At 51.3% G+C, this 15,579-nt stretch overlaps 7 protein-coding genes across 7 annotated transcripts; 2 read left to right on the forward strand and 5 right to left on the reverse strand.

Moving 5' to 3' along the window:
• Nucleotides 1-734: 734 nt before the first annotated feature.
• Nucleotides 735-2,615, reverse strand: N7481_012366 (OTU family ubiquitin thioesterase; the record flags this gene model as incomplete). The annotated part of the gene is made up of 7 exons (XM_057271585.1): nucleotides 735-816; nucleotides 893-1,375; nucleotides 1,433-1,704; nucleotides 1,761-2,026; nucleotides 2,081-2,144; nucleotides 2,221-2,307; nucleotides 2,373-2,615. The coding sequence occupies 7 exons, from the start codon at nucleotides 2,613-2,615 to the stop codon at nucleotides 735-737; spliced, it is 1,497 nt and encodes a 498-aa protein (XP_057115773.1).
• A 2,175-nt stretch (nucleotides 2,616-4,790) lies between these two features.
• Nucleotides 4,791-5,009, reverse strand: N7481_012367 (uncharacterized protein; the record flags this gene model as incomplete). The annotated part of the gene is made up of 1 exon (XM_057271586.1): nucleotides 4,791-5,009. The coding sequence occupies one exon, from the start codon at nucleotides 5,007-5,009 to the stop codon at nucleotides 4,791-4,793; it is 219 nt and encodes a 72-aa protein (XP_057115774.1).
• Nucleotides 5,010-6,513: 1,504 nt separating this feature from the next.
• Nucleotides 6,514-8,100, reverse strand: N7481_012368 (uncharacterized protein; the record flags this gene model as incomplete). Its single annotated transcript, XM_057271587.1, has 3 exons — nucleotides 6,514-7,789; nucleotides 7,847-8,005; nucleotides 8,057-8,100. The coding sequence occupies 3 exons, from the start codon at nucleotides 8,098-8,100 to the stop codon at nucleotides 6,514-6,516; spliced, it is 1,479 nt and encodes a 492-aa protein (XP_057115775.1).
• Nucleotides 8,101-8,863: 763 nt separating this feature from the next.
• rho3 (Rho family GTPase RHO3) lies at nucleotides 8,864-9,996 on the forward strand (the record flags this gene model as incomplete). Its single annotated transcript, XM_057271588.1, has 8 exons — nucleotides 8,864-8,913; nucleotides 8,980-9,109; nucleotides 9,170-9,187; nucleotides 9,245-9,278; nucleotides 9,338-9,352; nucleotides 9,412-9,533; nucleotides 9,606-9,807; nucleotides 9,878-9,996. 8 exons carry the CDS (start codon nucleotides 8,864-8,866, stop codon nucleotides 9,994-9,996), a joined length of 690 nt encoding a protein of 229 aa, XP_057115776.1.
• Nucleotides 9,997-10,562: 566 nt separating this feature from the next.
• Nucleotides 10,563-11,475, reverse strand: N7481_012370 (lipoyl(octanoyl) transferase LIP2; the record flags this gene model as incomplete). Its single annotated transcript, XM_057271589.1, has 2 exons — nucleotides 10,563-11,345; nucleotides 11,428-11,475. The coding sequence occupies 2 exons, from the start codon at nucleotides 11,473-11,475 to the stop codon at nucleotides 10,563-10,565; spliced, it is 831 nt and encodes a 276-aa protein (XP_057115777.1).
• Nucleotides 11,476-12,226: 751 nt separating this feature from the next.
• N7481_012371 (pyridoxamine 5'-phosphate oxidase family protein) lies at nucleotides 12,227-13,020 on the reverse strand (the record flags this gene model as incomplete). Its single annotated transcript, XM_057271590.1, has 2 exons — nucleotides 12,227-12,826; nucleotides 12,904-13,020. 2 exons carry the CDS (start codon nucleotides 13,018-13,020, stop codon nucleotides 12,227-12,229), a joined length of 717 nt encoding a protein of 238 aa, XP_057115778.1.
• Nucleotides 13,021-14,133: 1,113 nt separating this feature from the next.
• On the forward strand, nucleotides 14,134-15,374 carry N7481_012372 (NIPSNAP family protein; the record flags this gene model as incomplete). The annotated part of the gene is made up of 2 exons (XM_057271591.1): nucleotides 14,134-14,800; nucleotides 14,890-15,374. Coding segments are annotated over 2 exons (1,152 nt in total), but the record flags the coding sequence as incomplete, so codon positions are not given.
• Nucleotides 15,375-15,579: the final 205 nt, after the last annotated feature.

Below are 15,579 nucleotides of genomic sequence, written 5' to 3' on the forward strand. Positions count from 1 at the left end.
GGATAGTATGATATGGTTGCCTTGTCCGCCGCCAGTGGCAGTGGCAGGTGTATGGCTCATGCCTGTGGATGACATGACTATTGTATATGGACTCAGAAATATATGTATTGTTTAGGATTGTACTTTCGTGAATATAGACACTTCATAAATAGAGAGCTGGGAGCTTGTTGAAGTCATTGGAAAGGATCATATAGAGTAAAAGAGTACCTGGAAGTAGAGTACGAAGTGGAAAGAAGTAGATGAAAATAAAGCGTATCCGAGTCCTCGCCTAACCTAAATCCATACCTAAGAAAAAAGCCAAATAGAAAAGAAATGAAGTGGTGAAAATAAGAGGATGGGGGACAATTTGCAGAAAAGCGCAGAACAAACGCTCGGCCCATGCATGCAACGCGCTGCACCCACGCTAAGAAAACAAATCCACGGAAAGGGGGGGGGGGCTGGGAGGAAAGACAATTCAGATCTTAGAGTTTCATTTTTCATTAGCGAGGAACCGCGCGAACCCCGAAGATCTCGTTCCGATGAGAAGAAGAAAATATCCGGAGATTAGGATGCGAGAGAGAGAGGCAGAGAAAGAGAGAGCGCGCCGAGGAAAGGATGTTGGTAAAGAATGGGAACAGAGAAAAAAAAAGAAAAGAAAAAGAAATTCGCTAACTCACAGTTTCTTCGAACACACACACGACTAACAGCGTACGAAGAGAGACGATAAGATCGAGAAAGCGTCAGGCTTCAACATTTTAGGATCTGCGAGAATCGCTCGGTTCCCAATGAATAGGCTCGAAGTCTTGATTTTGGAAATGTGCTTGGTTGTACGGTGAACTGTGACTAGTCAATTAATGAACATGGTGTCATGGATATATAATTAAGACGCAATCGCGGGAAGAAGATAACTCACTTCTTAAATGGGGTTGTAACCGGAAGCGAACGGCTCAAATTGGGCTTCATGACGAGCGGGTTCAAACGAATTTGCGGACCGTCCGATGAGCGGCTGGGTAGAGTTGTCATAGGCGGAGGGGCAGCAGAGGGCATAACAGGTGGGGGCGAAGCAACAGGTATAGAAGGCATGGACGCATGGCTGTGTGGATGGCTGGGCACATGGCTTTGCATGGGCGACTGATATATATCCTGGGGTGGAGACATTCGGAAGGGGCTGGCTGGGGTTGGAGAGACCGACGGCGCCATGGGTGACATTGGTGTACCCATGCCGAAACCCGGATCTGCCATCAGGTTTGGGATGGACATCAGGTGGGAGCTGACGTCGAAGTTGAGAGCTCCTTGATCCCAGGCTTCGAGGTTAGAAGTCATATCGTATTGGAGGTTGACCATGGGTGTCATATTCACAGTAGGTTCGGCTCGGTAGAGGATGTCATAATGGCCACTGTGGCTGTCAGAGAAAGGGAATCATATAAAGGCGGGGGTCAGGTGAGATACTCACGGTCGATACAGCAGGCGGATGGTTGCATGAATGGGACACTTGTCAGAGATTTGGTGCGGCGTCACATGTTCGCCTTCGCTTCTGTCGAGATACAGGATCTCGACACCGAACTGGGATGGATTGATAACGCCGTCGACCAGAGCTTGCAGACCAACTTCGTCGATCTCGCTTCGCACTGGTTCAATTCGTGTACCGCAATACTGGTCTAGCGGCATGGTCAGATACGCTTGGTATCGGTCCGGGTTTAGTTTCATCCAGGCACTGGTCAAGAGCTAAGGGACGTTAGCTTTCAAAAAATAGAATCACTTCGCTGCAGGGAGGGACATACTCGGAAGTGGGTAATGACCGCGTTTGAGCTGTACTCCTCATTAAAGGCATTGACGAGGAAAGACTCGTCCCGATCGCCATTTTGGATCGCCTGAGCGGTTTGCGCGAAAATTTCCTCTGTGGCATCGGCGAAGATCTCGTACAAATGTTCTTGGTGGCCAACCTGGTCCAGGTAGGAGTTGAGTGTTTTGAATCGAATTAGTTCCTCTTGCAGGCGGATTGGGTCACGGTTGTTAAACATGGTTTCGAAATAGCCAAATGCCACCGCTACGAAATGATCAGGATATTGCTTTGTCTCCCGGGTGAATAGGGACTACATACCTCGCCAACCACAGTTTCCGTCGCCCTTCATGATGCGGGTGGTGGGATGTGTCACTGCGAGATCCTGGTTTGGTGGTTAGCATTGACTGGGGTGAGGAGACTACCCATGGTAAGGGCCGATAGTGTAAAAAAAAACTTACATTCGTCTTTGCTGCGAGGGTCGGGTCCGCATTGGCATAGTCCAATGCAATGGTATGACTAGATTGCTTGGTCGAGACCAAGGGTCCCTGGGGAGAGAATATCAATTAGCCACTCCTTGTATTTCTGTATATTAGGGCAATCAGACTCTTACTTGGACATCTGGTTCAAACTCATTCGAGAGTTTCTGGAAACGTTCCATCTCGGCTTGAGAGAGAGCATTCATGTTGGTGGAGGAACTCATGTTGGAAGAAGCACACGGGGCCAAGGCGTCTGATATTGAGAATCCTAGAGGAGGCAGAAAAGATGGCGCGTCCCGGTAATAGGTGTGAAACCGCTGTTTGTCCGGGAAAGGATGGTGAGGACCGAAATGACTCCAGGGTTTGGATAAGGACATCGCATACGACAGAGAGAAGATAGAGAAAAGGATTGCGTTTTTGGGAGTCAACGATACAAAAAGAGAAGTCCTTTTGGTTTGTTTTTTTTTTCCGATGTCCAGGGAGACGGGTTCGGTTTAGTCCAGTTCAAATTTTATCTGTGGAGGGTAGATTAGAACAAACTACTCGAATAAAAAAGAGAACGAAAAACACAAGGTGGATTCCGGATAGAAATAGAGATAGTGACGCACTCGAAGGGAAATGACATCTCCCTAGGAGGACTGGTTTCCTTTGGGGCTGCACGGCTGTGCGGATGTTTGAGGGGCGTTGTACGACCCCGGGGGATTGCAGAGAGCCCGGCAGATTGGGCGGAACTAAACGATCATCGTCTCAGCATGGAAGATCAGACGCACAAAAGTGTTCAAGAATGGTATAGTGTCATATCGCATGTAAATTTCAAGAGTGCATGAACATCAAGCTGACGAGAACTGAGAAAGCTAGGTGGGTCTGGGCGGACCACCGGTGCGGCGACCATGCACCCAGAAGATGGGAAAGATGGTGTGCAGACCTCCTCAGGGAACTGGGCAGAGAGTCCCGATTGGGCCGGAGTCATGATTAAAGAGGGTTTTGTGATGAGAAAGCCAGACGCCACGGAGAAGAAAGAGCCGGCACAGTTTCAGGGCTGAAGCATCACGTTGACAAAAGGGTACGCGTATGATGTCAGCGCATGGGGAGGGGAGGGGGGGGGGAGGGGAAGGGAGGGGGATATAGTTAATGTTGATGAGTGGAGGCGGGAATATCAACCGTCCATGTTCAACCTCGTTCAGGGCGGACGAACCACATCAACAAAGCCTAGGTAATTTTGGGGTCCACTCCGGGGGTACGAGGATTCCCAGAAGAAGGCCGATGGGAAGGCCGATGGGATTGCCGAGGGACGGAGAATGATCTCCGGATCATCAAGGCAGTTTCTCAGGCAGCGACAGCGGCAGCGACAGAGACACTCACAGTCACACTTCCAGCAAGAGGCAGCAAGGAGACACCAAAAGGGAAAGCGACTGGGCAAAGGGGAGTGGGTGAAGGAGGTGTGGAAAGGTAGACCTACATCTGGTTGGACGTTGGAGATTTTCGACAACACGATCATCCACACGTGGATGAGATAATCATGGAGATGGTAGAGGAGGACGGCAGGGATGATGGTGATGGTGATGGTAGTGGCAGTGGCAGTGGTCGAGGTGAGTGGAGAGAGAGAGGAAAGGTTGTTAAGTGGAAGAAGAGGGGGGAGGGAAAGTGATTAATGGTCAAATCCACCCTTCAATCATGAATTTCCGAAGGAAAGAGGAAAGCACTCCTCCAGGATTATAATGTTAAAAATAAAAAGGAAAGCAAAGAAAAAGAAAAAAGAGAAAAGAGAAAAAAAAGGAGAGCTAGACGATAAGCTCCCCCCAGGAGAGAGAAGAGAGAGGGGGGGAAATGCAGGAAGAAAACCCACGCCCCGCCGATGTGTGAAGATGCGGATCGAGTGCCAACGCAGAGAAGAGCAGAGCAAACAATAGTAATTACATTACACTGTGTACCCAGTATACCCCAGGTGGTAGTGTCCACTGTCCACTGTCCACTGTACCTATACTTCACAGAAGTACGGCCAGGTCGCGTCTAGTCAAGCGCGTTCTTTTTCTCTCAAATCCCCATCGATCAATATTTTTGATGGTAGCGGACTTTACCCGGAAAAAGCGGGGGGTTCCAGAGTTGAAGCTCAATCTGGTATACATCCAATGTATACTACTAGTATACTATGGTATACTCCGTACTGGTAAGAACTCCAATTCCAATATGTTTGACCGCCTGATTCGATTCGATTCGTGGGTCCTCCGCCCTGCAACCGACTGGTCCACGATCTTTCTCGTTTGCCTTGTCTCCTGCTGCTGCTGCTACTGCTGCTGCTACTGCTATGCTACTGTACGGACTCTTGCTGCACGCACTGCACACTACCCATTGCCTCCAGAGTCCTCGTACCCAGATCTCTCCTTCTCTTTTCTTTGCTTTTTCCATCGCCCTCCCAAGCTGAAACCTAACCACTAACAAGCGACACGAAGCGCAGCGTGAGATTCAGGGCTGAACTGGTGACCCGGGGGAAAATCGAGCTATCCCCCTCAAAGCCCAAAGCCCCATAAACATGAATCATACCAGTTCTCCCCTCAAAGCTCAATAAACTTCTCGCTGAGTTTTCCCCCGTCACCCGACTCCGCCGCGGCCAATGATAGGCGGAGAGGTTTCGAATTTGGGAATCGTAATCCCGCCTGGGGACGTGCGGCCAGCTTGGCCCCAGCAGCACAAGCACAAGCAGGAGCAGGAGCAGAAGCAGAAGCACCGGCACCGGCACCATGGGGCATGGGAGGAGCAGGGGCAACTGGCATTGGCATTGGCATTGGCATTAGCACCAGCTTGGTTATTGCTGGGTGGGGTGGTTTGATTATTTGCCCACCGTTAAGATCATGGGTTCTGCGATCTGGGCCCTTGAAGTCTGTCTAGCGCACTGATCGCCAGCGCGAGTGTGTGTGTCTCCCCCTCCCTCATGTGCTCGGTGTTTGACATTGACTCTGGTTCGAACCAGAGCCCGAATCACATCATATTGCATATCCGTAGACTTCCATTCCGATCGTGAGAATTGGATTGGAGAATCGTCAAATCGAAAAGAAACAAAAAAATGTTATGGAGTACAAGGTGTGTGCGGATCCGCCGTCACCCCCCACTGGATGGTATCATCGGGCTACTAGCTCCGGCTCTGACTCCAGGCTCCTGGTTCCATTCTCTCGGTGGATGCTGGACGATGTCTGTGTGTGCTGTGCTGTGCTGTGCTGCGCTGTCGATAAGCCGTTCACATGCTGTGTCTTCCGGTAGGTTCTTTGGGGCACGATGCGCGATACACGATGCATGATGCGATGCATGGTGCAGCCGGTATCGCTTCAAGTTCCAATCCGACCCTCATTCGAGAGAGCTGGTCGGATAAATAGCCATGGAATCCCAGGATCCCAAGCCATGGCTGATTGGGTCTCGTGTTGACCCGGCTGTTGGGTCCTGGATTCAAGGTTACTTCAAAATATGTACAAAGGACGGACTCGGAGTATGGAGTACCAGAAGTACTCCAGGGCTCGTACTAAAGGAATGCCACATGGTGGGACCTTTGACGGAGAATTCTAGAAATATCATTATCAGTACATCCCCCTCGCCCAGTAATGGACAGACTTGTCCTCCGTACTTCGCCCTCCGTGTCCACTGGCATTCCCCTCTCGGTTGGTTCCCGAAGTAAACAAGTACTAGGTAGGACTACTAACTAGTGTGTACGTGTACGAGTACTTATGTACATCTATCACCCGCCAGTGGACCTACTAATACTTAGTGTAGATGTACATTACTCCGTACCGGGCCCAACGGACACTAGGTAGTAACCGGTTAGGAGAGACACACTTTTGGACATCGGGCACTAAAACCACTGGAATACCATAAATACGCAGTCCTAATGAATGAAAACAACTCGTCCAATTCATCTTATCATCAAATTTTAGCGTCTTATGTCACAGTAACTCTAAATTGCGGGGCTTCGTCGGATTGCTTCCTACGCCTCTTCCCCGTCCTTTAGACCGCTCCACTTCCACTGTCAGGACCCGTTGCTGTGGCCGCTGCAGCGAAAACTCGGTGTGAGATTGCTATCATCCCCCCTTTCTCCCACGTGGGTCTCATCCGGCGCCAGGCGGCTCAAGTATACACATCCGCAGGTACCAGGGTACCACGCGCGGACCGTTCGGTTTGCGTTCAAAGGGGGGTCAGATATAATTGGGTCTTGGACCAGGGCATCTAGACCTAGTCCAGGACAATCCTATCCCGTGTGGAAAATCTGACAGGTAGGTTTCGACCGCAACTTTATGCCACGGCTAATTTACCACCAAATCCCTTTCGCTCCCTCCGTTGGCGCGAGCTCATAGCGCGGTAGGAGGCCTCATCCCCAAAGCCTTGAAACATGGGGCCCGCGCCACCGCCATGGGAGGTGTCGTCGGGTCGGAGACCCTCGCCATTAAGGGTAGTCTGCCAGAGGCTTCGGATCGAGGAGCTCCATTCTTCCAGCGCACGGAGACGCTCGGTATCGGTAGAACTTGCCACTGTCACGATTCCATTCTCCTGGTCGATCTTTGCGTCGAGCTTCTTATCCAGGATGAGGAAGCTTAGGATCTCCAGCACCTCTGGTACGGCGATTTTGATATGCTTGGAGATAAACTGTAGGGAGAAGCGGGTGTACGGTGCGATCAGCTTGAGCACGGCCTTGGTCCGCATGTTGCGGCTGACCTCGTCGATGTTCTCGGCAATGAAGGGATCGGCCAGCACGTCGGGATTCTGACTCAGAACAGCTTCGTATGCGTGGATATCATCGCGCTGAAAGGCGTCCACCAGATCGGTCATGGCCGATATGCGGGGGTCGTTCTTGTAAGGTTTGGTTTCTTGCGAATCGAACGGGTTGATGTCAGACTTCATTAGCATCGTCGTGAGCACTAGGTATTTCAGGACTTGGATCCGTTGCATGGACCCCGCCTCGTCGTAATTCCGGAATGATTCGAAGAAGTCACTTTGCGCTTCCTCCCAGTTCTCTTCGCTCATATGCATCTTGCCTCCGCATTCTCGGATGATACCCATGATCTTTGGGTGAGGTACCGCCGATCGCACTCGCAGCGCCCGCTGGTATAGGGCCTTGAGGCGTTTATTATTCTTCATTTCGGCGTACATCTGAATCTCGAGTGCAAAGAGCTCGAGCAAGTATGTCCCCTTGCTTGTATCATCTGATCCATCCTCACGCTGGCACGCCCGATGCAGATCTCGGACCTTCTTGCTCAGTTGTGAGAATTCCTTGCGCTCCAGCCATAATCGGGCCAATTTAATGTTTGTCTTGAGCCACAGTCGTTCGTTGTTGGTATTCTGGAAGGAGTCGAGGGTCAAGGAGTAGAACTCCTCCATACACTGGTACGCCTGGGCGTCATCGGATCCCTTTTCGATATAGTCGAGCATATTATTGATGGATTTCTCGGAGTAATTGCGGGTGACGGCGGACTTGACATAGGTGAGGAGTTCCCGGTAGTGTTCAACCGCATCGCTATATCGTCCTAGTTTGAATTCCAACTTGATGGCCTGTTTCAATCCTTTGAACCCCCTGTGAGAGATGTCAGTACAGATCCGATTCCGGCAGTCCTTGTGGTTTCTCACGAACCAGTCGCTTTTGTCTTGTTCTAATGCCGGTACGCCTAAGAACTCATCCACCGCCTCTTCAGGGTTATCGACCTTGAGTTGTTTCGCATTGTAGTATTTGTTTTCGATTCCGATATCCCCCGCCTCATCGTCATCGTCGTCTTCGTATTCAAAGTCATAACTGGGGGAGAAGTGTCAGTTGGGCCAGGAGATCGGGGCGAAGGGGTCTCACTCTTCGTCCCCGGAATCCTGCATGAAATCGTCGTCGTCGGACATTTTGGCGTGAGTAATAAAGTAGAGGATATGATATCGAGGGTGAGATGTATCACGTATGGGGATCAGAGGGTATCTGAAAGCAGGATAGGTGGGTGGTGTGGGTGGGCTTGGGTGAATGTCGCGGGGGGGAAGTGGTGGAAGTGGTGGAAGTTGGAGAAGCTTTGAGCTGCGAGGCTCCGGAGTTGTGCTTGTGCTTGTCTTCCCCGCCCCGCCAACTTGTCCCATAGTAAACAACATGGTTGTTCCCGGTCTTACAATCTATATACTACATTTCTATAATACTATCTATCTTCTAGGAATACATCAATGGATCAGCCCTCTCCCCCTCGTCTCCTGACACGGCAGCAGGTTGCAAATACAACCAGTGTGTCCCTTGCCCAGCCGCAGAACAATGAGCGCAACCACTACTGCAGCGATCTCGAATGAACCCACCCTCTGACAATAGCACTGCCTATGCTATACTAGGCGTCCGGCGCAGCACTCCAAGCGAGCAGGTCAGAGTAGAGAAGGCTTTGCAGCCGAGCCGAGTGGACCAGCAGGGGGAAAAGGTACCTTATTCGCCGATCCCCTTTTACTTTCAGGGTGCGATGTCATCGACTCCGGGCAGTGCTGGAATCCTCCCCGATCACCTCCTCCAACCGCATTCCTCAATCCCCTGTTGCTTGGACTCAAAGAAACAATCGCGTATCTATTTGATTGCTGATCCTACTACCTCCCCTTCGAATTTCCAATCCCCTCTCCGATCCCTTTACCTTTATTCGCAATGGAGCTATGCGGCCGTCAGAAGGTTGTCCAGCGCAAGATGGTGCTGCTGTCAGTTTGAACCACCCTGGCAGCCCCTCACCTCCGACTCGGTCCTCTAACTTGCTCTCTTTATAGTGGCGACGGTGCCTGTGGCAAGACTTCGGCCCTGAACGTGTTCACAAGAGGGTGCGCAACTTCCCATCTCCTATCTCCCAGCCACCTCACCCCCCCTCCCCGAACTTCCCCTCCGGAGTTTAAGGCGGAGGTGGAGGTGCGGTACAGGTGTATTGAATGAACGGCAGCTAACTCCTTTTCAACATTATAGATTCTTCCCGACGGTCTAGTAAGGACTACCCGATCAATTCAATTGCTTTGCTATGGTCACGAGTACTGACACCAGCACCCTGTACTACGCAGTGAACCGACCGTCTTTGGTACGCGCTTGCCCGAAGATTGAAAGAAAAGCACATGTCGCTAATGAATGTCAATCTAGAAAACTACGTTCACGGTATGACCCTCGATTTACCAGCGCGCTCTCCGCAAACGTGGGACTAATGCGCCTACCAGATATCTTCGTCGACAATGTACATATGGAACTTTCGCTTTGGGATACCGCCGGTCAGGAGGAATTCGACCGTTTGCGCGCGCTGTCATACGAGGACACGCATGTCCTGATGCTCTGCTTCAGTGTGAGTGCTAGTGAACTGTGGTAGATTGCAATTGAAATCCGACCGTACTAGAATACTGACAACCGGGTGCAGATCGACAGCCCCGACTCGTTCGAGAACGTCGGGTCCAAGTGGATCGCGGAAATTAACGAGAACTGTCCCGGCGTCCGGGTAGTTCTAACAGCCCTCAAGTGCGATCTGCGCAAGGACGACGAAGAGAACGACAATCCAGGCGCGATTTCTTTCGAGCAGGGTCTGGCAAAGGCCAAGGAGATTGGCGCTGTCAAGTACCTGGGTATGCTTTGCTCCAGTCTATCATATCGAAGCCATGAAAACCACAGAGCATCACTAACACCTTAATCTAGAATGCTCTGCTGTTCAGAACCGCGGCATCAGGGAAAGCTTCTATGAGGCCGCCAAGGTTGCGCTGGATGTTAAACCTACCGGGTCTAAGGGGTCCGGTTCGTCTTGCGTGATCCTCTGATCTAGCATCATCCCCATTGTCCCTCCTCAAGCTTCCCTCTCCCTCTCTCCCCCCATCCTCCAGGTATTCATGCTCATCCATGACAACTTTCGAATGGAAAACCACCCTGCATTTGTTCATTTCCCTTGATGCGTGAATGAGGCATGCGCTTTATCTTCAGTTCTTAGTGGTTGATCTCGCGAGATTGACCACTCCCTCTTTCTCCCCCTGTCTCTTTTATATGTTCCTTGATTCCCCTTTGCATCGATGTTGACATTTCTCTGACTTGCGACACGCTTATACTTCTTATACCTGACTGGGAATGGCTTGGCACCCGCCTCATCCGGTCTTTTGCATGGCTCCGCCTCTTGTGGAAGCATTTCAGCGAGGTTGGCTCTACTCTTCTTTCTTATATAGCCAATAATAATACCCTCAACCGGATCGTCTTTCAGTACTAGTATGATTAAATCAATTATAATATGTAACACGCTGGGATGGATCCATAAACTCCTCGGAAATGATACACTCTTGATGTCAAGTAGATTACAGAGGCCGACTCCTAGTACTTTATTTGCCAGCCTGAGTGATTAGTAGTTAACCTCTCTCAAGAGATCCTCCTCATTAACCATATAAACCTCCTCAATCTTCTCACCCGACGCACCCTCCCCACAAGCAAAATCCCGATTAACCCTACTAACAAAGCCCTCCACGAATCCCTGCGCAACCTCATCAACACTCACACCAGTAACACCAACACCCTCGAGACTAGTGGCTTCTTTCCCTTCCAGCCCACACGCAACAATCTGCTTGAAAAACCACATAGGCTCCTGCGTGACATTCAACCCGACGCCAAAACTGCTGATGTTCCGCCGTAAGTGGACGCCCACGGCTGTGATTTTTCTCGCCGCGGAATCAGTGTTGCCGCTGTTCTTCTTTACCCACACGCCCGGGTCCTCTGTCACGAACCCATTCACGCCGTACCGCTTTAACAGATCAATCACACTATTCTCTAACACACGGATATGACACCTCGGCGTTAGACCGAGTCGTTTCAGATCCAGAATCGTGTATGCGACCATTTGGCCCGGTCCATGGTATGTAGTCTGACCACCGCGGAGGGTGGGGTGATACTCGGCCCTTGGAGGCTGACCATCCGGACCCAGTGAGAGGATCGAACGAATTGGTTCAAGAGCGCTGGGTAAGGAGAGATTCTTGAGATCGGGGGGGTTGGCTGCATGTCGTATTTGAGGGTGGGAGGTCGCGGCGGCCGGTTGTGTAAACTGAATTTGGGGAGAAGGTGATGATTGTTGGATCAGGTGGGGGAGGGGTTGCCTTTTTGGCGAGATCGTTTGCGCATGCTTGGAGCGTTTCTTGGGAGGAGATTGAGCCGGGTGAGGATAGTTTTTTGTGCGTTAGGAAGCGCGTTGTGAGGGCTTGTTGGATTGCGGAGACCCGTGCGAAGGGCGTTGTGCTTGGGAGGTGGAGGTGGGCGAGTCTCATTGTGGTGGTTTGGAGGGGTCTTCAAGTTGGCTTATTCCATTGGAGTGAGTGGTTTTCAGCTCTGGTTGATTACTGGCTGGGGTGTGAGGTCTTTTCCGAGGAGTTATAAGGTCAATGGTTGCGGAGAAGCTGGGAGCTCCGGCGCTCCGCCCGATAAGATAGTTTTGGCCGGGTGCGATCGGGCTACCTAGTAACTTTGTAGAGCTTATGTTGCTTTTAATTATGAGGTATGCGTACCTACTTGGTACTCATGAGTCTCGATTGATGATCTGTGGACTTGAATGTTCAGTATTACTAGAGTATTCCAATTGGGCTGTGCTCTACAGGTTCTACCTGGGCACGGTTTCTTATTTGGGTGCTACAGGTAGTACTAGTAAATTATATACTTTCAATCTCTACCGCACTTTGGAATCGAATACTCCCAGAGTGACCTCGGAGGGCATACTAAGATAGTAATACTAGTAGTAAAATGCCTACGTAGTAGCTATGAAAATACTGTAGCAATACTGTATATTGATTAAATATGGCTGTGGTAATGGTATTCGATATGGTCATCCACAAGCTATAGTACTATGTACTAGTAGGTATTACTAGCACCAAATTGAACAAATAAATTTGAAATAGAACCACTTGAAAATGGACCAACACTAAATTGAATTTTCAACTAAATATTGAATCATATACATGGAATCTACCAGAAACTTGAAAGTAAGCCCAGAATGACAAAGCCATGATTGCGATTCCGATCCGATTATACACCATTGACGAGACCAGCCTGCTCCTGTTCCCGAGGAAGCAAGACCCAATCCCTCACTCCACCCTTCCAATCAGCAATCCGGCCCTCACGCACTTGCACCGTCACCACACGCACATCGCTATCAATCGACATACTCGGGCGTCTCTGATTCGGATCCCCGCGCTGCTGCTGACCAAAGGTAATCTCCTCCTCTTCAAAAGTATTATTCTCCAAATGTCTCTCCTTGCACCACTTCTCTTCATCCGAGCCAGGTTCCAAGAAGCGGGCCTCGCCGCAGATTGTGGTGGAGATGCTGGACAATGCGCTCGTGTTTAGGTTGAGGAGGAGACTGGCGAGCGACGACCGGCTCGCTGCGGGTGGGGGAGAGCCCTCACGACCGTCGGGATTCGGAGCTCGGGTCGGTGGGCGGTGCGAGACCCAGTCGTGGACGAGGAGGGAGATGCGTGGGTTTGAGAGGAGGTGGTTCGTCTTTCGCGATGCGGGGTTCGTGGTCATGATGATTGTTGGGTAAGGGTCGTAGGGGGTTGAGGGGAGATATGTATAGGACATCAGGGAGATATGAGGGGTGAGGTTATCACATGTTGCCAGATGAAGCTGAGTGAGATTAGTTTCTGAAATCTCGTGGCCACTATATATGGGTACTTGTAGCAGTGGAATTCGGGGGACCGTACGAAGCGGGAGTTCTTCAGGCAGACAACCACCTCGGAAGGGAGGGAATCGGCCTCATGGGGATGGGTGGTAGTGGCCGAAGCCTCGTAGGAGAGGGGAGGATTGAGAGAGTCGGTCATGGCGAACAGGCTATTGAACGAGTAGTTTACTTACTGCCTGAGGTCTGCGGATGGGAAGACTTCGTGGGATGATCGATCGATCTGCCGGGCGGTGAGGAGGGTCTGGACACGGGTATCGACGTCATGGTATCAGCATACACAAACGTAGGCTACGTAGCATACAATGGGATGAGACAGTGTCTACTATCGTATCTGCCATGATTATTCTATATTTACAAAGACATAGACTCACTATAGTTAGTCTCATATACACTACAGCTCGAGCTCCCGCTGGTCTGCCCACATAACCGCAGCTAGCCGACCAATGCGACTAGCCTGATTCCGGCGGTTTCTCAATTGTGGAGTTAAACTGGAGAAGTACATCGTAAGCATCGTCATGATGGCAAGACTTTGCTCCAGCTGCGACGATCATCCGAGGACGGAGGACAAAGACCCGGTAAATCGCCGAGGACCGCAAGGGAGTATCTGTAGAGGAGAGTCTAGGCAATAATACTACGAGTAGTTATGTAGAAGAGTATGCATACTCCGTGGTGAATACTGCTAGTCAGCAATCCATCATCCATCATTGGATGCTTCCGTCGCGGGTTTAGGTCAAGCTTACCTTCCCCGCACTCATCCCATCGCACCTCTCAGACCTCTCAGATCAGTTCAATTCGCCCATCACCGTGGAGCTTCTTCAGCGACGCACTGTGATAGCGTAATTGCCTCCCCACTTCCATCAGTTTACCTGCTAGTAACCTGCTCTGCCCCCGGATTCCCCTTGGTGCACGCACTCTGGGGAAACACCCATCGCGTGTCCCCCCTTCCAGCTTGTCCTCGCACTTCCTCAACCTCCGCTAATCCCTGTCTTCCCCTCTTCTTATTTGATTTCCTCCTGATTCCCACTTCCACCTTTCCACCTCTCCTCTCTCTCCCATTACTACTTCTGTTACTTCTCCTCCTCCTCCTCCTCCTCCCACCATCACTTGACACGGTCCTTTCCTCCCCCCTTTACTCCGTGATCGCCACTTTACCCCTTCCTTGATCACCTCTGGACGACTCCAACGTCTCCTTCCTTTGTTTTGATTGTTTGTGAAATTCGTCCCTCCCAATCCACGTCCCCCCCAATCCGAGCCTGAGCCACAATCATGTTGGCCCCCCCGTTTCCTCCGCTCGGCGACCTCGCTGGCGCGGCCCTTCAGCTCGTCCGCCGTGGCCTTCCGCCGCTCCCCTTCCATCCGAGACGTGACGGCCAGCTCGGCCGAGGAATTCAACAGGCGGCAGAAAGAGTTCCGCGAGAACCTTGAAGAGGCTCGCAAGAGAAAGGAACAGCAAGAGAGTCAGTCTGTCGAAGCTTCTATTAGTTCTTCCCTTCCCCGTGAGTCTGCTCCCACTGCTCCGCGCGTGAGCAATGCGAGTAGTATCGATGATCGAATTCATCCTCCTTTTGATGCGGCCGGCGCTCTGGATAATAAGGCACTCGGCTCACTTTCAACACATCGTTATTTAGGAGATGAACATCAGGCCGACCCTAACAACAAACGTGGGCCGTTGTCCTCGCTCATCTACGGTACCAAGGAAGGTCAGCACTTTGATCAGGATATCGAGCGCTCCTTCTCGCAGGTACTTGCCCGTGGCAAGTACGTCCATTCGATTGTCTTCCACGATGTCAAGCCCGACAAGGTCGACGAGTACGTGGAGTTGGTGGGCGAGTGGTACCCCCGCATGGCTGGCACCGAGGAGAATAGGGTCAACTTGGTGGGCAGCTGGCGAACACAGGTCGGCGATAATGACACATTTAGTAAATTCTACCACCTGGCTCCCTCCCCATATGATTTGATGGGATTTTGTTACGTTTTGGCAGTGACTAACTCCGGAGGTTGCAAATAGTCCACATTTGGGAATACCAGCGCTACGAAGGTTACCATGCTTCTCTGCACAACATCTCAGAGCACCCTGAATTCCCCGAGTTCGACCGCAAACTCAAGAGTTTGATCAAGAGCAAAAAGACGTCACTGATGCAGGAGTTCTCATTCTGGCCGACAACCCCTCCACGCCGGTTGGGAGGACTGTTTGAGCTCCGATCGTACACGCTGCACCCGGGCAACCTTTTGGAATGGGAGACCCACTGGCGTCGGGGACTCACAGCGCGTCGGGAGGTGATGGAAGGCGTGGGCGCGTGGTTCGTCCAGATCGGTGACCTGAACACGGTACACCACCTGTGGCAATATGCCAACTTGGAAGAGCGCAAGATCCGCCGTGAGCAGTCGTGGGGCGTCGAAGGGTGGGCCGAGACAGTCCACAAGACCGTTCCCCTCATCCAGTCGATGCAAAGCCGGATTCTCGTCCCGATGCCGTGGAGCCCCGTCGGTTAAAGGTCGAAAGGTGGATGAGACAAGCGGGAGCCCAACCTCACCCCGCTTCCACCGCAGAGGCTATTCCGTATAAGTCTGGCTGCAGGAGGCATGTGTTGCAGGCAGAGATGCGTGGATCGTTGATGAACCCGCAGCCCTACATACGAGTACTCGTACCCCCAGAGAGGGCCAAGTATACTTTTACGCTAGGTAGGTGGATCTTGAT

This window comes from Penicillium waksmanii (assembly GCF_028829765.1).
Source record: "Penicillium waksmanii strain IBT 27052 chromosome Unknown utg000010l:1.0-3698451.0:1.0-3701458.0, whole genome shotgun sequence".
In the NCBI taxonomy this organism is placed as follows: Eukaryota; Fungi; Ascomycota; class Eurotiomycetes; order Eurotiales; family Aspergillaceae; genus Penicillium; species Penicillium waksmanii.